This window comes from Pseudophryne corroboree, chromosome 1, assembly GCF_028390025.1.
Source record: "Pseudophryne corroboree isolate aPseCor3 chromosome 1, aPseCor3.hap2, whole genome shotgun sequence".
In the NCBI taxonomy this organism is placed as follows: domain Eukaryota; kingdom Metazoa; phylum Chordata; class Amphibia; order Anura; family Myobatrachidae; genus Pseudophryne; species Pseudophryne corroboree.
In genome coordinates, this window is record NC_086444.1 from 1,251,190,906 (window position 1) to 1,251,217,805 (window position 26,900).

Consider the following 26,900-nt stretch of genomic DNA (forward strand, 5'->3'; position numbering starts at 1 on the left):
GGATTAAAGAAGAAGTTTTGACAACCTGATACACAGATTTTTGATGAACTATGCCATAGACCCCCAGTTTCCCTAGAAATTTTAAAATTACGCTAGCCCAACACTTTTGTAAATCTATGGACATTGACAGCTTTTGCTCGCACCTTATGGGCAAAAGCACAAAGAAGACTGCATTCAACAGACACCAAACAAGACCTCAATCGACGAATGTACATTTACCTGACATAGAATACCACCGCATTTACCGTAATTATGTCTTTTCTTCATTTCTACAACCCTCAGGTAATGACACACATAGTCGATAGGGAATACAGGCACAGATATCAGCAATCACATATCTCCCCCATTCATGTATCATCAACTAAAATGTGCTCCCCCATTTTGTTACAACCAAAGCCGAAAAGAGCTCGGTAAAGTTTGACAGCCCATCCACAGACCCGTACCACGGGATAAGAAGGAATTCAAATGTATACTTCGCAATACCTCGAAGCTTGATTTAAAACACGTACGGCACGATGATACATGACCCCCAAGCACGGATTCATACACACATGCTTCTGCTATCTCACTAGGTCATACCCTTTTTCCTACCTTCTCCTCTCCTCCCCTACCCAACCATGTAAATGTATTAACCCCTGACATATATTTTTCTCTTTTTGAAATGTTTTAGAAGGTGGCAGTTATTGTTGACTGCCAAAGGGTGGACTGTCAAAGTCAGAAAAATATCTCTATGCACACTACCATATTTGCACCTCACACAGGTCCGTGCTGCGCATGCGTACGCTCTCCCGTACGTGCGCATACTCACAGTCGCGGGCACCCGCAGGCGCACGGTATGCGTATTTACGGTAGAGTTTATGTGATCGTAGCGTGCGACTCAATCGTTACATATTTTCACTATATAATGTATTTTGTAGATCATGGTCCCTTTGATAGATTCTGAAAGTTTAGTTAACATAGCATGTTCCTGAACAGAGAGATCCCTCTTTGTATTGTACGAAGGGTCTAACAGGGGTCATACAGTGGTGTTTGGTACCCATCGGAAGAGTATTTAAATAGCAATATTCCGGTGTTGGTTTGGAGCGGATTAATCGCTCGTGCGAATAGTTATGGACATAAGAAGTTTATGTCCATTTACTATTATTTGTTCTTATTTAGTCATGCGGCGGGAAACCCAGTATCCCACCCACCTGAACAGTTGGAAGCAGTCACAGCCCACCTGTATGAATCAACCTATGACCTTTTGTTATAATGCGAAGCCGAATTCCTGTGTCCAATGAACAATGAGATTGTAGGGACCATTGAATTGTATTGTGTGAGGGGCATAAATAGGCAGGCCGACCATATCCAGTTCACTCTCTTCAACGGTTCTCATTGCTGATAATCGGGAGCTGGATATCGAGGCGCATGCGATCGTTTCCCCTTGTGCGTAAGTGTTTCTCCGCAACTATATTGATCTTCTTGTTATTGTGGGCCAATTTCTCTCTCTCTCTCTCTTCTCCTCTTTCTCTCTTATTTTCCCTTAAATAGTAATTGTATTGTATTTCCTGTGTAGTTATCTGGTTAGGTAGTCTATGTTATATTGTAGTGTATGATTTGTATTTGTATTAATTCTTTTGCAAGTATATCATTCATAATATATATATTAGGCGTTGGACCCTAAGCCCAGGTATCTGTGTATTTCTTATAGTGTTAAGTATTCTCAGAGCGTCGGTGACGCTAGAACAGCTTTAAAGGTAATAAGGTTATACTGTGTTGCATTTACACTCTATCATTACACTAAGGTTTTACTGCACAATACACTGTTTATGGTTTAGATACAAAGGTTTAACATTGTGAGCGTCAGCGCCGCTGGTGATCTCCTCGTGGTCCCGAGCGTCCGCTACGCTATAGCGAATCATTAAGTTAGTCAGCAGCCAATAGCGTGCCTGCCTGTGATCTCTTGGCCGTGAGCGAACGTGACGCTTGAGCGTCTCGACTACGGCTAAGCGATTGTTACGCGACGTGCGTACCCTTACGGTACTTCATACGTAGATAGCGTACAGTGTTCTTAGACCTCATAAAGGGTATTATATAAGATAAATATTTAGCTTTATCATACGCATCCTCTGTTATACCCTACCTGTTATACGCATCCTCTGTTATACCCTACCTGTTATACGCATCCTCTGCTATACCCTAACTGTTATACGCATCCTCTGCTATACCCTTCCTCTGCTATACCTGTCCTGTGCTATACTCTACCTGTTATACACATCCTCTGCTATACCCTTCCTCTGCTATACCCTACCTGTTATACGCATCCTCTGTTATACCCTACCTGTTATACTCATCCTCTGTTATACCCTAACTGTTATACGCATCCTCTGTTATACCCTACCTGTTATACTCATCCTCTGCTATACCCTAACTGTTATACGCATTCTCTGCTATACCCTACCTGTTATACTCATCCTCTGCTATACCCTAACTGTTATACGCATCCTCTGCTATACCCTAACTGTTATACGCATCCTCTGCTATACCCTACCTGTTATACGCATCCTCTGCTATACCCTACCTGTTATACGCATCCTCTGCTATACCCTACCTGTTATACGCATCCTCTGCTATACCCTACTTGTTATACGCACCCTCTGCTATACCCTTCCTCTGCTATACCTGTCCTGTGCTATGCCCTACCTGTTATAAGCATCCTCTGCTATACCCTTCCTCTGCTATACCTGTCCTGTGCTATACCCTACCTGTTATACGCATCCTCTGCTATACCCTACCTGTTATACGCATCCTCTGCTATACCCTTCCTTTGCTATACCTGTCCTGTGCTATACCCTACCTGTTATACTCATCCTCTGCTATACCCTAACTGTTATACGCATCCTCTGCTATACCCTAACTGTTATACGCATCCTCTGCTATACCCTACCTGTTATACGCATCCTCTGCTATACCCTACCTGTTATACGCATCCTCTGCTATACCCTTCCTCTGCTATACCTGTCCTGTGCTATATCCTACCTGTTATACGCATCCTCTGCTATACCCTACCTGTTATACGCACCCTCTGCTATACCCTTCCTCTGCTGTACCTGTCCTGTGTTATACCCTACCTGTTATACCCTTCCTCTGCTATACCTGTCCTGTGCTATGCCCTACCTGTTATACGCATCCTCTGCTATACCCTTCCTCTGCTATACCTGTCCTGTGCTATATACCCTACCTGTTATACGCACCCTCTGCTATACCCTTCCTCTGCTATACCTGTCCTGTGCTATGCCCTACCTGTTATAAGCATCCTCTGCTATACCCTTCCTCTGCTATACCTGTCCTGTGCTATACCCTACCTGTTATACGCATCCTCTGCTATACCCTTCCTCTGCTATACCCTACCTGTTATACGCATCCTCTGCTATACACTACCTGTCCTATGCATCCTCTGCTCTACCCTCCCTGTGCCACCCTGCTCTCTGCCTGGCACATGCAGTGACGGCGCTGAGTCAGGTTCCTCTTACTGTTATCTCTGTGGGGAGAGGGCGTCCTGGAAACAACTGATGGGTGATATCATCCAGATAATGTCATTTTCTCTGCTAATCAGCCCATCCCCAGCAGCCAATCTCTGCCCTCATTCTGCTGCCCGCTCCGAGAGACCCCAGTGCCCCGGTATAAGAGGATCTCACCATCAGTGCTGGCACATTACACTACTGCATGGCACAGACGAGAAGCTGAGATGGCACCATACAATGTGAGTAATGCTCTGCAGCACAGCACACTACTACACCACTGCCCAGTGCACATTACACTACTACACCACTGCCCAGTGCACATTAAACTACTACACCACTGCCCAGTGCACATTACACTACTACACCACTGCCCAGTGCACATTACACTACTACACCACTGCCCAGTGCACATTACACTGCTACACCACTGCCCAGTGCACACTACACCGCTACACCACTGCCCAGTGCACACTACACTACTACACCACTGCCCAGTGCACATTACACTACTACACCACTGCCCAGTGCATACTACACTATTACACCACTGCCCAGTGCACACTACACTACTACACCACTGCCCAGTGCACACTACACTGCTACACCACTGCCTACTACACTTCTACACCACTGCCTAGTGCACACTATACTGCTACACCACTGCCCAGTGCACACTACACTCCTACACCACTGCCCAGTGCACACTACACTTCTACACCACTGCACACTACACTACTACACCACTGAACACTACCACACCAGTGCCCACTACACTACTACACTACTGCCCAGTGCACACTACACTACTACACCACTGCACACTACACTACTACACCACTGCACACTACACTACCACACCAGTGCACATTACACTACTACACCACTGCCCAGTACCCATTACACTACTACACCACTGCCCAGTGCCCACTACAGTACTACACTACTTCCCAGTGCCCACTACACTCCTACACCACTGCCTAGTGCACACTACACTTCTACACCACTGCCCAGAGCACACTATACTATTACACCACTGCCCAGTGCCCACTACAGTACTACATTACTGCCCAGTGCACACTACACTCCTACACCACTGCCTAGTGCACACTACACTTCTACACCACTGCCCAGTGAACACTACACTGCTGCACCACTGCCCAGTGCACACTACACTGCTGCACCACTGCCCAGTACACACTACACTCCTACACCACTGCCTAGTGCACACTACACTTCTACACCACTGCCCAGAGCACACTATACTATTACACCACTGCCCAGTGCCCACTACAGTACTACATTACTGCCCAGTGCACACTACACTCCTACACCACTGCCTAGTGCACACTACACTTCTACACCACTGCCCAGTGAACACTACACTGCTGCACCACTGCCCAGTGCACACTACACTGCTGCACCACTGCCCAGTACACACTACACTACTACACCACTGCCTAGTGCACACTACACTACTACACCACTGCCCAGTGCATACTACACTATTACACCACTGCCCAGTGCACACTACAGTACTACACTACTGCCCAGTGCACACTACACTCCTACACCACTGCCTAGTGCGCACTACACTACTTCACCACTGCCCAGTGCACACTACACTACTGCACCACTGCCTAGTGCACACTACACTAATACACCACTGCCCAGTGCATACTAGACTACTACACCACTGCCTAGTGCACACTAAACCGCTACACCACTGCCCAGTGCCCACTACAGTAAGACACTACTGCCCAATGTACACTACATTACTGCCCAGTGCACACTACACTCCTACACCACTGCCTAGTGCACACTACACTTCTACACCACTGCCCAGTGAACACTACACTGCTGCACCACTGCCCAGTGCACACTACACTGCTGCACCACTGCCCAGTACACACTACACTACTACACCACTGCCTAGTGCACACTACACTACTACACCACTGCCCAGTGCATACTACACTATTACACCACTGCCCAGTGCACACTACAGTACTACACTACTGCCCAGTGCACACTACACTCCTACACCACTGCCTAGTGCACACTACACTATTACACCACTGCCCAGTGCACACTACACTGCTGCACCACTGCCTAGTGCACACTACACTAATACACCACTGCCCAGTGCATACTAGACTACTACACCACTGCCTAGTGCACACTACACTGCTACACCACTGCCCAGTGCCCACTACAGTACTACACTACTGCCCAGTACCCACTACACTCCTACACCACTGCCTTGTGCACACTACACTTCTACACCACTGCCCAGTGCACACTTCACTGTACACCACTGCCCAGTGCCCACTACAGTACTACATTACTGCCCAGTGCACACTACACTCCTACACCACTGCCTAGTGCACACTACACTTCTACACCACTGCCCAGTGCACACTACACTGCTACACCACTGCTTAGTGCATACTACACTGCTACACCACTGCCCAGTGCACACTACACTGCTACACCACTGCCCAGTGCACACTACACTCCTACACCACTGCCTAGTGCACACTACACTGCTACACCACTGCCAAGTGCATACTACACTTTTACACCACTGCCCAGTGCACACTACACTGCTACACCACTGCACACTAAACCACTACACCAGTGCCCACTACACTACTACACCACTGCCCAGTGCACACTACACTACTGCACCACTGCCCAGTGCACACTACACTGCTACACCACTGCCCAGTGCACACTACACTACTACACCACTGACACTACACTACTACACCAGTGCCCACTACACTACTACACCAGTGCCCAGTGCACACTACACTGCTGCACCACTGCCCAGTGCACACTACACTTCTACACCACTGCCCAGTGCACACTACACTACTACACCACTGCCCAGTGCCCACTACAGTACTACACTACTGCCCAATGTACACTACATTACTGCCCAGTGCACACTACACTCCTACACCACTGCCTAGTGCACACTACACTTCTACACCACTGCCCAGTGCATACTACACTGTTACACCACTGCCTAGTGCACACTACACTACTACAGCACTGCCCAGTGCACACTACACTACTGCACCACTGCCCAGTGCACACTACACTTCTACACCACTGCACACTACACTACTACACCAGTGCCCACTACACTACTACACCACTGCCCAGTGCACACTACACTGCTGCACCACTGCCTAGTGCACACTACACTCCTACACCACTGCCTAGTGCACACTACACTTCTACACCACTGCACACTACACTGCTACACCACTGCCTAGTGCACACTACACTGCTACACCACTATCCAGTGCCCACTACAGTACTACACTACTGACCAGTGCCCACTACACTCCTACACCACTGCCTGGTGCACACTACACTTCTACACCACTGCCCAGTGCACACTACACTGTACACCACTGCCCAGTGCCCACTACAGTACTACATTACTGCCCAGTGCACACTAAACTCCTACACCACTGCCTAGTGCACACTACACTTCTACACCACTGCCCAGTGCACACTACACTACTACACCACTGCCTAGTGCATACTACACTGCTACACCACTGCCCAGTGCACACTACACTCCTACACCACTGCCCAGTGCACCCTACAATGCTACACCACTGCCCAGTACACACTACACTACTACACCACTGCCCAGTGCATACTACACTATTACTCCACTGCCCAGTGCACACTACACCGCTACACCACTGCACACTACACTACTACACCACTGCCTAGTGCACACTACACTGCAACACCACTGCCCAGTGCACACTACACTCCTACACCACTGCCTAGTGCATACTACACTGCTACACCACTGCCTAGTGCATACTACACTGCTACACCACTGCCTAGTGCACACTACACTACTACACCACAGCCTAGCGCACACTACACTGCTACACCACTGCCCAGTGCACACTACACTGCTACACCACTGCCCAGTGCACACTACACAGCTAAACCACTGCACACTACACTACTACACCAGTGCCCACTACACTACTACACCACTGCCCAGTGCACACTACACCACTGCACTACTGCCCAGTACATACTACACTCCTACACCACTGCCTAGTGCACACTACACTTCTGCCCAGTGCACACTACACTACTACACCACTGCCCAGTGCACACTACACTACTACACCACTGCCCAGTGCACACTACACTCCTACACCACTGCCTAGTGCACACTACACTACTACACCACTGCCCAGTGCACACTACATTGCTGCACCACTGCCCAGTACACACTACACTCCTACACCACTGCCCAGTGCACACTACACTGCTTCACCACTGCCCAGTGCATGCTACACTGCTGCATCACTGCCCAGTACACACTACACTACTACACCACTGCCTAGTGCACACTACACTACTACACCACTGCCCAGTGCACACTACACTACTACACCACTGCCCAGTGCCCACTACAGTACTACACTACTGCCCAGTGCACACTACACTCCTACGCCACTGCCTAGTGCACACTACACTACTACACCACTGCCCAGTGCACACTACACTGCTGCACAACTGCCTAGTGCACACTACACTACTACACCACTGCCCAGTGCATACTAGACTACTACACCACTGCCTAGTGCACACTACATTGCTACACCACTGCCCAGTGCCCACTACAGTACTACACTACTGCCGAGTGCCCACTACACTCCTACACCACTGCCTTGTGCACACTACACTTCTACACCACTGCCCAGTGCACACTTCACTGTACACCACTGTCCAGTGCCCACTACAGTACTACATTACTGCCCAGTGCACACTATACTCCTACACCTCTGCCTAGTGCACACTACACTTCTACACCACTGCCCAGTGCACACTACACTGCTACACCACTGCTTAGTGCATACTACACTGCTACACCACTGCCTAGTGCACACTACACTACTGCACCACTGCCCAGTGCACACTACACTACTGCACCACTGCCCAGTGCACACTACACTTCTACACCACTGCTCACTACACTACTACACCAGTGCCCACTACACTACTACACCACTGCCCAGTGCACACTACACTGCTGCACCACTGCCTAGTGCACACTACACTCCTACACCACTGCCTAGTGCACACTACACTTCTACACCACTGCACACTACACTGCTACACCACTGCCTAGTGCACACTACACTGCTACACCACTATCCAGTGCCCACTACAGTACTACACTACTGACCAGTGCCCACTACACTCCTACACCACTGCCTGGTGCACACTACACTTCTACACCACTGCCCAGTGCACACTACACTGTACACCACTGCCCAGTGCCCACTACAGTACTACATTACTGCCCAGTGCACACTAAACTCCTACACCACTGCCTAGTGCACACTACACTTCTACACCACTGCCCAGTGCACACTACACTACTACACCACTGCCTAGTGCATACTACACTGCTACACCACTGCCCAGTGCACACTACACTCCTACACCACTGCCCAGTGCACCCTACAATGCTACACCACTGCCCAGTACACACTACACTACTACACCACTGCCCAGTGCATACTACACTATTACTCCACTGCCCAGTGCACACTACACCGCTACACCACTGCACACTACACTACTACACCACTGCCTAGTGCACACTACACTGCAACACCACTGCCCAGTGCACACTACACTCCTACACCACTGCCTAGTGCATACTACACTGCTACACCACTGCCTAGTGCATACTACACTGCTACACCACTGCCTAGTGCACACTACACTACTACACCACAGCCTAGCGCACACTACACTGCTACACCACTGCCCAGTGCACACTACACTGCTACACCACTGCCCAGTGCACACTACACAGCTAAACCACTGCACACTACACTACTACACCAGTGCCCACTACACTACTACACCACTGCCCAGTGCACACTACACTACTACACCACTGCCCAGTGCACACTACACTCCTACACCACTGCCTAGTGCACACTACACTACTACACCACTGCCCAGTGCACACTACATTGCTGCACCACTGCCCAGTACACACTACACTCCTACACCACTGCCCAGTGCACACTACACTGCTTCACCACTGCCCAGTGCATGCTACACTGCTGCATCACTGCCCAGTACACACTACACTACTACACCACTGCCTAGTGCACACTACACTACTACACCACTGCCCAGTGCACACTACACTACTACACCACTGCCCAGTGCCCACTACAGTACTACACTACTGCCCAGTGCACACTACACTCCTACGCCACTGCCTAGTGCACACTACACTACTACACCACTGCCCAGTGCACACTACACTGCTGCACAACTGCCTAGTGCACACTACACTACTACACCACTGCCCAGTGCATACTAGACTACTACACCACTGCCTAGTGCACACTACATTGCTACACCACTGCCCAGTGCCCACTACAGTACTACACTACTGCCGAGTGCCCACTACACTCCTACACCACTGCCTTGTGCACACTACACTTCTACACCACTGCCCAGTGCACACTTCACTGTACACCACTGTCCAGTGCCCACTACAGTACTACATTACTGCCCAGTGCACACTATACTCCTACACCTCTGCCTAGTGCACACTACACTTCTACACCACTGCCCAGTGCACACTACACTGCTACACCACTGCTTAGTGCATACTACACTGCTACACCACTGCCTAGTGCACACTACACTACTGCACCACTGCCCAGTGCACACTACACTCCTACACCACTGCCTAGTGCACACTACTCGGCTACACCACTGCCCAGTGCATACTACACTTTTACACCACTGCCCAGTGCACACTACACTACTACACCACTGCACACTACACCAGTGCCCACTACACTGCTACACCACTGCCCAGTGCACACTACACTGCTACACCACTGCCCAGTGCACACTACACTGCTACACCACTGCACACTACACTACTACACCAGTGCCCACTACACTACTACACCAGTGCCCAGTGCACACTACACTGCTGCACCACTGCCCAGTGCACACTACACTGCTACACCACTGCCCAGTGCCCACTACAGTACTACAGTACTGCCCAATGTACACTACATTACTGCCCAGTGCTCACTACACTCCTACACCACTGCCTAGTGCACACTACACTTCTACACCACTGCCCAGTGCATACTACACTGCTACACCACTGCCTAGTGCACACTACACTACTACAGCACTGCCCAGTGCACACTACACTTCTACACCACTGCACACTACACTACTACACCAGTGCCCACTACACTACTACACCACTGCCCAGTGCACACTACACTGCTGCACCACTGCCTAGTGCATACTACACTCCTACACCACTGCCTAGTGCACACTACACTTCTACACCACTGCCCACTGCACAATACACTTCTACACCACTGCCTAGTGCACACTACACTGCTACACCACTGCCCAGTGCCCACTACAGTACTACAATACTGACCAGTGCCCACTACACTCCTACACCACTGCCTGGTGCACACTACACTTCTACACCACTGCCCAGTGCACACTACACTGTACACCACTGCCCAGTGCCCACTACAGTACTACATTACTGCCCAGTGCACACTAAACTCCTACACCACTGCCTAGTGCACACTACACTTCTACACCACTGCCCAGTGCACACTACACTGCTACACCACTGCCTAGTGCATACTACACTGCTACACCACTGCCCAGTGCACACTACACTCCTACACCTCTGCCCAGTGCACCCTACAATGCTACACCACTGCCCAGTACACACTACACTGAAACACCACTGCCCAGTGCACACTACACTACTACACCACGGCCCAGTGCATACTACACTATTACACCACTGCCCAGTGCACACTACACCGCTACACCACTGCACATACACTACTACACCACTGCCTAGTGCACACTACACTGCAACACCACTGCACAGTGCACACTACACTCCTACACCACTGCCTAGTGCATACTACAATGCTACACCACTGCCCAGTACACACTACACTACTACACCACTGCCTAGCGCACACTACACTGCTACACCACTGCCCAGTGCACACTACACTGCTAAACCACTGCACACTACACTACTACACCAGTGCCCACTACACTACTACACCACTGCCCAGTGCACACTACACCACTGCACAACTTTCCAGTGCATACTACACTCCTACACCACTGCCTAGTGCACACTACACTTCTACACTACTGCCCAGTGCACTCTACACTACTACACCACTGCCCAGTGCACACTACACTACTACACCACTGCCCAGTGCACACTACACTGTAACACCACTGCCCAGTGCCCACTACAGTACTACACTACTGCCCAGTGCCCACTACACTTCTACACCTCTGCCTAGTGCACACTACACTGCTGCACCACTGCCCAGTGCACACTACACTACTGCACCACTGCCCAGTGCACACTACACTCCTACACCACTGACTAGTGCACACTACACTACTACACCACTGCCCAGTGCATACTACACTATTACACCACTGCCCAATGCACACTACACTCCTACACAACTGCACACTACACTACTACACCAGTGCCCACTACACTACTACACCTCTGCCCAGTGCACACTACACTGCTGCACCACTGCCCAGTGCACACTACACTACTACACCACTGCCCAGTACCCACTACAGTACTACACTACTGCCCAATGCCCACTACATTACTACACTACTGCCCAGTGCACACTACACTCCTACACCACTGCCTAGTGCACACAACACTTCTACACCACTGCCCAGTGCACACTACACTGCTACACCACTGCCTAGTGCACACTACACTATTACAGTACTGCCCAGTGTACACTACACTGCTGCACCACTGCCCAGTGCACACTACACTACTTCACCACTGCCCAGTACACACTACACTCCTACACCACTGCCCAGTGCATACTACACTGCTTCACCACTGCCCAGTGCATACTACACTGCTGCACCACTGCCCAGTACACACTACACTACCACACCACTGCCTAGTGCACACTACACTTCTACACCATTGCCCAGTGCACACTACACTACTACACCACTGCCCAGTGCCCACTACAGTACTAAACTACTGCCCAGTGTACACTACATTACTGCCCAGTGCAAACTACACTCCTACACCACTGGCTAGTGCACACTACACTACTACACCACTGCCTAGTGCACACTACACTGCTACACCACTGCCCAGTGCATACTAGACTACTACACCACTGCCTAGTGCACACTACACTGCTACACCACTGCCCAGTGCCCACTACAGTACTACACTACTGCCCAGTGCCCACTACACTCCTACAACACTGCCTTGTGCACACTACACTTCTACACCACTGCCCAGTGCACACTTCACTGTACACCACTGCCCAGTGCCCACTACACCACTTCATTACTACCCAGTGCACACTACACTCCTACACCACTGGCTAGTGCACACTACACTACTACACCACTGCCTAGTGCACACTACACTCCTACACCACTGCCCAGTGCATACTAGACTACTACACCACTGCCTAGTGCACACTACACTACTACACCACTGCCCAGTGACCACTACAGTACTACACTACTGCCCAGTGCCCACTACACTCCTACAACACTGCCTTGTGCACACTACACTTCTACACCACTGCCCAGTGCACACTTCACTGTACACCACTGCCCAGTGCCCACTACACCACTCCATTACTGCCCAGTGCACACAACACTCCTGCACCACTGCCTAGTGCACACTACACTTCTACACCACTGCCCAGTGCACACTACACTGCTACACCACTGCTTAGTGCATGCTACACTGCTACACCACTGCCCAGTGCACACTACACTGCTGCACCACTGCCCAGTGCACACTACACTCCTACACCACTGCCTAGTACACACTACACTAGTACACCACTGCACAGTGCATACTACACTTTTACACCACTGCCCAGTGCACACTACACTGCTACACCAGTGCCCACTACACTACTACACCACTGCCCAGTGCACACTACACTGCTGCACCACTGCCCAGTGCACACTACACTGCTACACCACTGCCCAGTGCACACTACACTGCTACACCACTGCACACTACACTACTACACCAGTGCCCACTACACTACTACACCAGTGCCCAGTGCACACTACACTGCTGCACCACTGCCCAGTGCCCACTACAGTACTACACTACTGCCCAGTGTACACTACATTACTGCCCAGTGCACACTACACTCCTACACCACTGCCTAGTGCACACTACACTTCTACACCACTGCCCAGTACATACTACACTGCTACACCACTGCCTAGTCCACCCTACACTACTACAGCACTGCCCAGTGCACACTACACTGCTGCACCACTGCCCAGTGTACACTACACTAGTACACCACTGCACACTACACTACTACACCAGTACCCACTACACTACTACACCACTGCCCAGTGCACACTACACTGCTGCACCACTGCCCAGTGCATACTACACAACTACACCACTGCCTAGTGCACACTACACTTCTACACCACTGCCCACTGCACACTACACTGCTACACCACTGCCTAGTGCACACTACACTACTACACCTCTGCCCAGTGCACACTACACTGCTGCACCACTGCCCAGTGCACACTACACTACTACACCACTGCCCAGTACCCACTACAGTACTACACTACTGCCCAATGCCCACTACATTACTACACTACTGCCCAGTGCACACTACACTCCTACACCACTGCCTAGTGCACACAACACTTCTACACCACTGCCCAGTGCACACTACACTGCTACACCACTGCCTAGTGCACACTACACTATTACAGCACTGCCCAGTGTACACTACACTGCTGCACCACTGCCCAGTGCACACTACACTACTTCACCACTGCCCAGTACACACTACACTCCTACACCACTGCCCAGTGCATACTACACTGCTTCACCACTGCCCAGTGCATACTACACTGCTGCACCACTGCCAAGTACACACTACACTACCACACCACTGCCTAGTGCACACTACACTTCTACACCATTGCCCAGTGCACACTACACTACTACACCACTGCCCAGTGCCCACTACAGTACTAAACTACTGCCCAGTGTACACTACATTACTGCCCAGTGCAAACTACACTCCTACACCACTGGCTAGTGCACACTACACTACTACACCACTGCCTAGTGCACACTACACTGCTACACCACTGCCCAGTGCATACTAGACTACTACACCACTGCCTAGTGCACACTACACTGCTACACCACTGCCCAGTGCCCACTACAGTACTACACTACTGCCCAGTGCCCACTACACTCCTACAACACTGCCTTGTGCACACTACACTTCTACACCACTGCCCAGTGCACACTTCACTGTACACCACTGCCCAGTGCCCACTACACCACTTCATTACTACCCAGTGCACACTACACTCCTACACCACTGGCTAGTGCACACTACACTACTACACCACTGCCTAGTGCACACTACACTCCTACACCACTGCCCAGTGCATACTAGACTACTACACCACTGCCTAGTGCACACTACACTACTACACCACTGCCCAGTGACCACTACAGTACTACACTACTGCCCAGTGCCCACTACACTCCTACAACACTGCCTTGTGCACACTACACTTCTACACCACTGCCCAGTGCACACTTCACTGTACACCACTGCCCAGTGCCCACTACACCACTCCATTACTGCCCAGTGCACACTACACTCCTGCACCACTGCCTAGTGCACACTACACTTCTACACCACTGCCCAGTGCACACTACACTGCTACACCACTGCTTAGTGCATGCTACACTGCTACACCACTGCCCAGTGCACACTACACTGCTGCACCACTGCCCAGTGCACACTACACTCCTACACCACTGCCTAGTACACACTACACTAGTACACCACTGCACAGTGCATACTACACTTTTACACCACTGCCCAGTGCACACTACACTGCTACACCAGTGCCCACTACACTACTACACCACTGCCCAGTGCACACTACACTGCTGCACCACTGCCCAGTGCACACTACACTGCTACACCACTGCCCAGTGCACACTACACTGCTACACCACTGCACACTACACTACTACACCAGTGCCCACTACACTACTACACCAGTGCCCAGTGCACACTACACTGCTGCACCACTGCCCAGTGCCCACTACAGTACTACACTACTGCCCAGTGTACACTACATTACTGCCCAGTGCACACTACACTCCTACACCACTGCCTAGTGCACACTACACTTCTACACCACTGCCCAGTACATACTACACTGCTACACCACTGCCTAGTCCACCCTACACTACTACAGCACTGCCCAGTGCACACTACACTGCTGCACCACTGCCCAGTGTACACTACACTAGTACACCACTGCACACTACACTACTACACCAGTACCCACTACACTACTACACCACTGCCCAGTGCACACTACACTGCTGCACCACTGCCCAGTGCATACTACACAACTACACCACTGCCTAGTGCACACTACACTTCTACACCACTGCCCACTGCACACTACACTGCTACACCACTGCCTAGTGCACACTACACTGCTACACCACTGCCCAGTGCCCACTACAGTACTACATTACTGACCAGTGCCCACTTCACTCCTACACCACTGCCTAGTGCACACTACACTTCTACACCACTGCCCAGTGCACACTACACTGTACACCACTGCCTAGTGCATACTACACTGCTACACCACTGCCCAGTGCACACTACACTCCTACACCACTTCCCAGTACACCCTACAATGCTACACCACTGCCCAGTACACACTACACTGCTACACCACTTCCCAGTGCACACTACACTACTACACCACTGCCCAGTGCATACTACACTATTACACCACAGCCTAGTGCACACTACACCGCTACACCACTGCACACTACACTACTACACCACTGCCTAGTGCACACTACACTGCAACACCACTGCCCAGTGCACCCAACACTCCTACACCACTGCCTAGTGCATACTACACTGCTACACCACTGCCCAGTGCACACTACACTACTACACCACTGCCTAGCGCACACTACACTGCTACACCACTGCCCAGTGCACACTACACTGCTACACCACTGCACACTACACTACTACACCAGTGCCCACTACACTACTACACCACTGCCCAGTGCACACTACACCGCTGCACCACTGCCCAGTGCATACTACACTCCTACACCACTGCCTAGTGCACACTACACTTCTACACTACTGCCCAGTGCACACTACACTACTACACCACTGCCCAGTGCATACTACACTACTACACCACTGCCCAGTGCCCACTACAGTACTACACTACTGCCCAGTGCCCACTACACTTCCACACCACTGCCTAGTGCACACTACACTTCTACACCACTGCCCAGTGCACACTACACTACTACACCACTGCCCAGTGCACACTACACTACTGCACCACTGCCCAGTGCACACTACACTCCTACACCACTGACTAGTGCACACTACACTACTACACCACTGCCCAGTGCATACTACACTATTACACCACTGCCCAGTGCACACTACACTCCTACACCACTGCACACTACACTACTACACCAGTGCCCACTACACTACTACACCTCTGCCCATTGCACACTACACTGCTGCACCACTGCCCAGTGCACACTACACTGCTACACCACTGCCCAGTGCCCACTACAGTACTACACTACTGCCCAATGTACACTACATTACTGCCCAGTGCACACTACACTACTACACCACTGCCTAGTGCACACTACACTTCTACACCACTGCCCAGTGCACACTACACTGCTACTCCACTGCCTAGTGCACACTACACTCCTACAACACTGCCCAGTGCACACTACACTCCTACACCACTGCCTAGTGCACACTACACTGTACACCACTGCCCAGTGCATACTACACTATTACACCACTACCCAGTGCACACTACACTGCTACACCACTGCACACTACACTACTACACCAGTGCCCACTACACTACAACACCACTGCCCAGTGCACACTACACTGCTGCACCACTGCTCAGTGCACACTACACTGCTACACCACTGCCCAGTGCCCACTAGAGTACTACACTACTGCCCAATGTACACTACATTACTGCCCAGTGCACACTACACTTCTACACCACTGCCCAGTGCACACTACACTGCTACACCACTGCCCAGTGCACACTACACTACTACAGCACTGCCCAGTGCACACTACACTGCTGCACCACTGCCCAGTGTACACTACACTACTACACCACTGCCCAGTACACACTACACTCCTACACCACTGCCCAGTGCACTCTACACTGCTTCACCACTGCCCAGTGCATACTACACTGCTGCACCACTGCCCAGTACACACTACACTACTACACCACTGCCTAGTGCACATTACACTGCTACACCACTGCCCAATGCCCACTACAGTACTACACTACTGCCCAGTGCCCACTACACTCCTACACCACTGCCTTGTGCACACTACACTTCTACACCACTGCCCAGTGACACTACACTGCTACACCACTGCCCAGTGCCCACTACAGTACTACACTACTGCCCAGTGTACACTACATTACTGCCCAGTGCATACTACACTCCTACACCACTGCCTAGTGCACACTACACTACTACACCACTGCCCAGTGCATACTACACTGCTGCACCACTGCCCAGTACACACTACACTACTACACCACTGCCTAGTGCACATTACACTGCTACACCACTGCCCAATGCCCACTACAGTACTACACTACTGCCCAGTGCCCACTACACTCCTACACCACTGCCTTGTGCACACTACACTTCTACACCACTGCCCAGTGCACACTACACTGCTACACCACTGCCCAGTGCCCACTACAGTACTACACTACTGCCCAGTGTACACTACATTACTACCCAGTGCACACTACACTCCTACACCACTGCCTAGTGCACACTACACTACTACACCACTGCCCAGTGCACACTACACTGCTGCACCACTGCCTAGTGCACACTACACCGCTACACCACTGCCCAGTGCATACTAGACTACTACACCACTGCCCAGTGCACACTACACTGCTTCACCACTGCCCAGTGCACACTACACTCCTACACCACTGCCCAGTGCACACTACACTACTACACCGCTGCCCAGTGCACACTACACTACTACACCGCTGCCCAGTGTACACTAGACTACTTCACCACTGCCTATTGCACACTACACTACTACACCAGTGCCCACTACACTACTACACCACTGCCCAGTGCACACTACACTACTACACCACTGCCCAGTATACACTACACTTCTGCACCACTGCCCAGTGCACACTACACTACTACACCACTCAGGGACGGTTCCGGGGCTTCTGGCGCCCAGGGCGGCATTAGGGTGTGTGGCTTCGTACAGGGGGCGTGGTCATTTACGCCCCCTGTACAGACTGAAATGATGTGCGGTGCGCGTTGACGTCATCGCGCACCGCACAGCTAAGGTCCTCTCCACGAAGGGAAACTAGACGTGTAGCGTCTAGTTCCCTTCGTGGAGAGGACCTTTGCTGTGCGGTGCGCAATGATGTCATCGCGCACCGCGCAGTAAAGGACCTCTCCACGAAGCGAAACTAGATGCGTACGCGTCTAGTTTCCCTTCCCAGCGGCAGCGGGGGGGCAGCGGCCAGCGGCAGCAGGGGGACAGCGGGCAGCGGGGGGCATACAGCAGCAGCGGATCTTGCCCTGGTGCTGCGCCCTCCGGATGGCGCCCTGCGCCCTCCGGAAGGCGGCGCCCCGGGCAACAGTCCTGCTTGCCCGTGGCAAGATCCGCTACTGACACGACTGTCCAGTGCACACTACACTACTACACCACTGCCCAGTGTCCACTACACTGCTACACCACTGCCCAATGCACACTACACTGCTGCACCACTGCCCGCTACACTCCTGCACCACTGCCCAGTGCACACTACACTACTACACCACTGTCCAGTGCACACTACACTACTACACCACTGCCCAGTGTCCACTACACTGCTACACCACTGCCCAATGCACACTATACTGCTGCACCACTGCCCAGTGTAAACTACAATCCTGCACCACTGCCCAGTGTACACTACACTACTACACCACAGTCCAGTGCACACTACACTGCTACACTACACTACTACACCACTGCCCAGTGCACACTACACTACTACACCACTGCCCAGTGCCCACTACACTGCTACACCACTGCCCAATGCACACTACACTACTGCCCAGCGCACATTACACCGCTGGTGGCATGGGCAATCAACAATGCCAAATGATGGACAATCAATAGTGAAAGGCGCAGAATAATCCCTTTATGAAGCACTTACAATTCCTTGGAAGACGTCCTGAGTCCAGCTTGTATATATTTGATGCTTGGTATCCCAGAGCAGTATATAATAAGTCTAATGTGTTACAGGGTGTAATATGTGTCACAGCGCGGCCCGTAGCTATGGTTATGCAGCTGGAAGATGAAACAGCCACGTCAAAGGTCTATACTTATGTCCTGCCAGCCATGGGAGCTGGCTGCATTGTTATACATATATATATATATATATATATATATATAGTTGCAAAACAGGCAGCTGTGTGTGCTGACTGAAGGCACGGCACTCCAAGGATTTGATTCAAAACTTATTTATATGAAAATAGAGTGGTACAAGCATAATTTATGTCATTATTGTATAGCTCACAGTCTTTTGTAAGTCCTCGTAAATGCTATATATATATATATATATATATATATATATATATATAACACAATAGTATCCTTATCTTGCGCCAAACTGGGAGCAGCGCACAACGGGAGAGATCCCTGTTGAAAGACCTTAATAGCATACAAGATAAAAACAATTTCCCAAGTGCGCTAGATAAAGCGTATTTACAATGGTCCTTCCAGCGTTATTTTCGTAGGTATGGATTGTATGCTGGAGAATGTTTGTATCTGGGGACCTGTAACAGACACCCCTCACCAAATAGTCACCCAAACAAGAGGCCCAAGGCCAATTAGTAAAAAATTATTTTAATAGCATACATTTGAACAAATGGAATGTTTATACATAGTACATCATGTAGTGTTCACAGAAAATGTATCTAAATAGTGTCAATAAAAGTACAACCAGTACGTTTGTTATATGATATTAACTCTAGATACTCCCTCACCTTTTGCAAGGTGCGAGCTCCCGAGGGAGTATCTTCACAAACTAGGTTGGAGACTTTTGACTGACAAACCCAACGCGTTTCGTCTTATCGACTTCATCAAGGGTAACGAATATACAAAAAACAGGCTTATTCGCCATTAGTAGGTTTATATGGAAGATCATAACCTTAGATATAAGAAAAAACTCTTATCTAGCTCCTAATGGGAGCTTAGTTGGTGGTTCCTCTTAGGAATGCTGGCAATCATATAACTGTGTTTTACAAACTACCTTTAATACTATATTTAGCCTTTATGTCCCCTGAAATAGTGACTCCTAGATCCCTTTCCTCCTCAGTAGTTTCCAGTATAGTGCTATTAATACTATATTTATCCTTTATGTCACCTGAGATAGTGACTCCTAGACCCCTTTCCTCCTCAGTAGTTTCCAGTATAGTGCCATTAATACTATATTTATCCTTTATGTCACCTGAAATAGTGACTCCTAGATCCCTTTCCTCCTCAGTAGTTTCCAGTATAGTGCCATTAATACTATATTTATCCTTTATGTCACCTGAAATAGTGACTCCTAGATCCCTTTCCTCCTCAGTAGTTTCCAGTATAGTGCTATTAATACTATATTTATCCTTTATGTCACCTGAGATAGTGACTCCTAGATCCCTTTCCTCCTCAGTAGTTTCCAGTATAGTGCCATTAATACTATATTTATCCTTTATGTCACCTGAAATAGTGACTCCTAGATCCCTTTCCTCCTCAGTAGTTTCCAGTATAGTGCCATTAATACTATATTTATCCTTTATGTCACCTGAAATAGTGACTCCTAGATCCCTTTCCTCCTCAGTAGTTTCCAGTATAGTGCTATTAATACTATATTTATCCTTTATGTCACCTGAGATAGTGACTCCTAGATCCCTTTCCTCCTCAGTAGTTCCCAGTATAGCGCCATTAATACTATATTTATCCTTTATGTCACCTGAGATAGTGACTCCTGGATCCCTTTCCTCCTTAGTAGTTTCCAGTATAGTGCTATTAATACTATATTTATCCTTTATGTCACCTGAGATAGTGACTCCTAGATCCCTTTCCTCCTCAGTAGTTTCCAGTATAGCGCCATTAATACTATATTTATCCTTTATGTCACCTGAGATAGTGACTCCTGGATCCCTTTCCTCCTTAGTAGTTTCCAGTATAGTGCTATTAATACTATATTTATCCTTTATGTCACCTGAGATAGTGACTCCTAGATCCCTTTCCTCCTTAGTAGTTTCCAGTATAGTGCTATTAATACTATATTTATCCTTTATGTCACCTGAAATAGTGACTCCTAGATCCCTTTCCTCCTCAGTAGTTTCCAGTATAGCGCCATTAATACTATATTTATCCTTTATGTCACCTGAGATAGTGACTCCTAGATCCCTTTCCTCCTCAGTAGTCTCCAGTATAGTGTCATTATTACTATATTTATCCTTTATGTCACCTGAAATAGTGACTCCTAGATCCCTTTCCTCCTCAGTAGTTCCCAGTATAGTGCCATTAATACTATATTTATCCTTTTTGTCACCTGAAATAGTGACTCCTAGATCCCTTTCCTCCTCAGTAGTTTCCAGTATAGTGTCATTATTACTATATTTATCCTTTATGTCACCTGTAATAGTGACTCCTAGATCCCTTTCCTCCTCAGTAGTTCCCAGTATAGTGCCATTAATACTATATTTATCCTTTTTGTCACCTGAAATAGTGACTCCTAGATCCCTTTCCTCCTCAGTAGTTCCCAGTATAGTGTCATTATTACTATATTTATCCTTTATGTCACCTGTAATAGTGACTCCTAGATCCCTTTCCTCCTCAGTAGTTCCCAGTATAGTGCCATTAATACTATATTTATCCTTTATGTCACCTGAAATAGTGACTCCTAGATCCCTTTCCTCCTCAGTAGCTCCCAGTATAGCGCCATTAATACTATATTTATCCTTTATGTCACCTGAGATAGTGACTCCTAGATCCCTTTCCTCCTCAGTAGTTTCCAGTATAGTGTCATTATTACTATATTTATCCTTTATGTCACCTGTAATAGTGACTCCTAGATCCCTTTCCTCCTCAGTAGTTCCCAGTATAGTGCCATTAATACTATATTTATCCTTTATGTCACCTGAAATAGTGACTCCTAGATCCCTTTCCTCCTCAGTAGTTTCCAGTATAGTGCCATTAATACTATATTTATCCTTTATGTCACCTGAGATAGTGACTCCTAGATCCCTTTCCTCCTCAGTAGTTTCCAGTATAGTGCCATTAATACTATATTTATCCTTTATGTCCCCTGAAATAGTGACTCCTAGATCCCTTTCCTCCTCAGTAGTTTCCAGTATAGCGCCATTAATACTATATTTATCCTTTATGTCACCTGAAATAATGACTCCTAGATCCCTTTCCTCCTCAGTAGTTTCCAGTATAGTGCCATTAATACTATATTTATCATTTATGTCACCTGAGATAGTGACTCCTAGATCCCTTTCCTCCTCAGTAGTTTCCAGTATAGTGCCATTATACTATATTTATCCTTTATGTCACCTGAGATAGTGACTCCTAGATCCCTTTCCTCCTCAGTAGTTTCCAGTATAGTGCCATTATACTATATTTATCCTTTATGTCACCTGAGATAGTGACTCCTAGATCCCTTTCCTCCTCAGTAGTTTCCAGTAGTGTCATTATTACTATATTTATCCTTTATGTCCCCTGAAATAGTGACTCCTAGATCCCTTTCCTCCTCGGTAGTTTCCAGTATAGTGCCATTAATACTATATTTATCCTTTATGTCACCTGAAATAGTGACTCCTAGATCCCTTTCCTCCTCAGTAGTTTCCAGTATAGCGCCATTATTACTATATTTATCCTTTATGTCACCTGAGATAGTGACTCCTAGATCCCTTTCCTCCTCAGTAGTTTCCAGTATAGTGCCATTAATACTATATTTATCCTTTATGTCACCTGAAATAGTGACTCCTAGATCCCTTTCCTCCTCGGTAGTTTCCAGTATAGATCCATTAATACTATATTTATCCTTTATGTCACCTGAAATAGTGACTCCTAGATCCCTTTCCTCCTCAGTAGTTTCCAGTATAGTGCCATTAATACTATATTTATCCTTTATGTTACCTGAAATAGTGACTCCTAGATCCCTTTCCTCCTCAGTAGTTTCCAGTAGTGTCATTAATACTATATTTATCCTTTATGTCCCCTGAAATAGTGACTCCTAGATCCCTTTCCTCCTCGGTAGTTTCCAATATAGTGCCATTAATACTATATTTAGCCTTTATGTCACCTGAAATAGTGACCCCTAGATCCCTTTCCTCCTCAGTAGTTCCCAGTATAGTGCCATTAATACTATATTTAGCCTTTATGTCACCTGAAATAGTGACCCCTAGATCCCTTTCCTCCTCAGTAGTTCCCAGTATAGTGCCATTAATACTATATTTAGCCTTTATGTCCCCTGAAATGGTGACTCCTAGATCCCTTTCCTCCTCAGTAGTTTCCAGTATAGCGCCATTAATACTATATTTATCCTTTATGTTACCTGAAATAGTGACTCCTAGATCCCTTTCCTCCTCAGTAGTTTCCAGTAGTGTCATTAATACTATATTTATCCTTTATGTCCCCTGAAATAGTGACTCCTAGATCCCTTTCCTCCTCGGTAGTTTCCAATATAGTGCCATTAATACTATATTTAGCCTTTATGTCCCCTGAAATGGTGACTCCTAGATCCCTTTCCTCCTCAGTAGTTTCCAGTATAGCGCCATTAATACTATATCTATTCTTTATGTCCCCTGAAATAGTGACTCCTAGATCCCTTTCCTCCTCAGTAGTTTCCAGTAGTGTCATTAATACTATATTTATCCTTTATGTCCCCTGAAATAGTGACTCCTAGATCCCTTTCCTCCTCGGTAGTTTCCAATATAGTGCCATTAATACTATATTTAGCCTTTATGTCACCTGAAATAGTGACCCCTAGATCCCTTTCCTCCTCAGTAGTTCCCAGTATAGTGCCATTAATACTATATTTAGCCTTTATGTCCCCTGAAATGGTGACTCCTAGATCCCTTTCCTCCTCAGTAGTTTCCAGTATAGCACCATTAATACTATATCTATTCTTTATGTCACCTGAAATAGTGACTCCTAGATCCCTTTCCTCCTCAGTAGTTTCTAGTATAGTGCCATTAATACTATATTTATCCATTATGTCACCTGAAATAGTGACTCCAAGATCCCTTTCCTCCTCAGTAGTCCCCAGTATAGTGCCATTAATACTATATTTATCGTTTATGTCACATGAAATAGTGACTCCTAGATCCCTTTCCTCCTCAGTAGTTCCCAGTATAGTGCCATTAATACTATATTTATCCTTTATGTCCCCTGAAATAGTGACTCCTAGATCCCTTTCCTCCTCAGTAGTTCCAGTATAGTGCCATTAATACTATATTTATCCTTTTTGTCACCTAAAATAGTGACTCCTAGATCCCTTTCCTCCTCAGTAGTTTCCAGTATAGGTCCATTAATACTATATTTATCCTTTATGTCACCTGAAATAGTGACTCCTAGATCCCTTTCCTCCTCAGTAGTTTCCAGTATAGCGCCATTAATACTATATTTAGCCTTTATGTCACCTGAAATAGTGACTCCTAGATCCCTTTCCTCCTCAGCAGTTTTCAGTATAGTGCCATTAATACTATATTTAGCCTTTATGTCCCCTGAAATAGTGACTCCTAGATCCCTTTCCTCCTCAGTAGTTCCAGTATAGCTCCATTAATACTATATTTATCCTTTATGTCACCTGAAATAGTGACTCCTAGATTCCTTTCCTCCTCAGTAGTTTCCAGTATAGTGCCATTAATACTATATTTATCCTTTTTGTCACCTGAAATAGTGACTCCTAGATCCCTTTCCTCCTCAGTAGTTCCAGTATAGTGCCATTAATACTATATTTATCCTTTATGTCACCTGAAATAGTGACTCCTAGATCCCTTTCCTCCTCTGTAGTATCCAGTATAGCGCCATTAATACTATATTTAGCCTTTATGTCCCCTGAAATAGTGACTCCTAGATCTCTTTCCTCCTCTGTAGTATCCAGTATAGCGCCATTAATACTATATTTAGCCTTTATGTCCCCTGAAATGGCGACTCCTAGATCCCTTTCCTCCTCAGTAGTTCCCAGTATAGTGCCATTAATACTATATTTATCCTTTATGTCACCTGAAATAGTGACTCCTAGATCCCTTTCCTCCTCAGTAGTTTCCAGTATAGTGCCATTAATACTATATCTATTCTTTATGTCACCTGAAATAGTGACTCCTAGATCCCTTTCCTCCTCAGTAGTTTCCAGTATAGTGCCATTAATACTATATTTTTCCTTTATGTAACCTGAGATAGTGACTCCTAGATCCCTTTCCTCCTCAGTAGTTCCAGTATAGTGCCATTAATACTATATTTATCCTTTATGTCACCTGAAATAGTGACTCCTAGATCCCTTTCCTCCTCAGTAGTTTCCAGTATAGCTCCATTAATACCATATTTATCCTTTATGGATAACTGCTGATTGGACACCCAGCAGCTGCAGACATTAGCAGCCGCTGGGGAAATGTAAATTGACCCCTTTCCCAGCCACCCGTTGTGCACCTAGTGGCTGCTCAGATGATCAGCCTAAATAAAGTATATCCCAGTATAGCTACATCCAGGTCATGATATTTTATTGCACCATGCATCTGTAATAGCCACAATATCCAGATCATCCCTTGTCATTATTGTAATTAGATCTAGTTCTATTCATCTCTCTGCCTATGTATATTTGGTTTTGATCTGCATTGTCTTCTTTTGTTGTGCTTTTTATTCCATGCGCCTAGTAGGCGCCGCCTACAGATATAATACCCCATTTGGGGGAGCAGATTCTTTTCTTCATGTTTAGTTCATGCCGCCCTCTGCTAGTTTAAATATTTACTGATGAAGCATCCAAACTGCTCACTTAGTATTCTCATTCCCCTTGAAGATGGGTGCAGGCCATCAATTTTGTATAAGATCATATCTTGCCAGATGGTCTTACTATGGACTGTTAATACAAATCTATCCT

The 26,900-nt window shown here is 48.0% G+C and overlaps 1 protein-coding gene across 3 annotated transcripts in view; it reads left to right on the forward strand.

Moving 5' to 3' along the window:
• LOC135034784 (uncharacterized) overlaps positions 1-26,900 on the forward strand; it is a 173,386-nt gene that overhangs the window by 62,872 nt on the left and 83,614 nt on the right. The window contains exon 1 of one of the 3 annotated variants that reach the window (XM_063954302.1): positions 3,536-3,742. The exons of the other annotated variants lie outside the window; for them this stretch is intronic. Within the exon in view, the coding sequence (XP_063810372.1) occupies positions 3,728-3,742 (15 nt within the window). The 5' untranslated portion in view covers positions 3,536-3,727. Of the gene's footprint in view, positions 1-3,535; positions 3,743-26,900 lie in introns of those variants that run through there. 3 annotated transcript variants of the gene reach the window in all.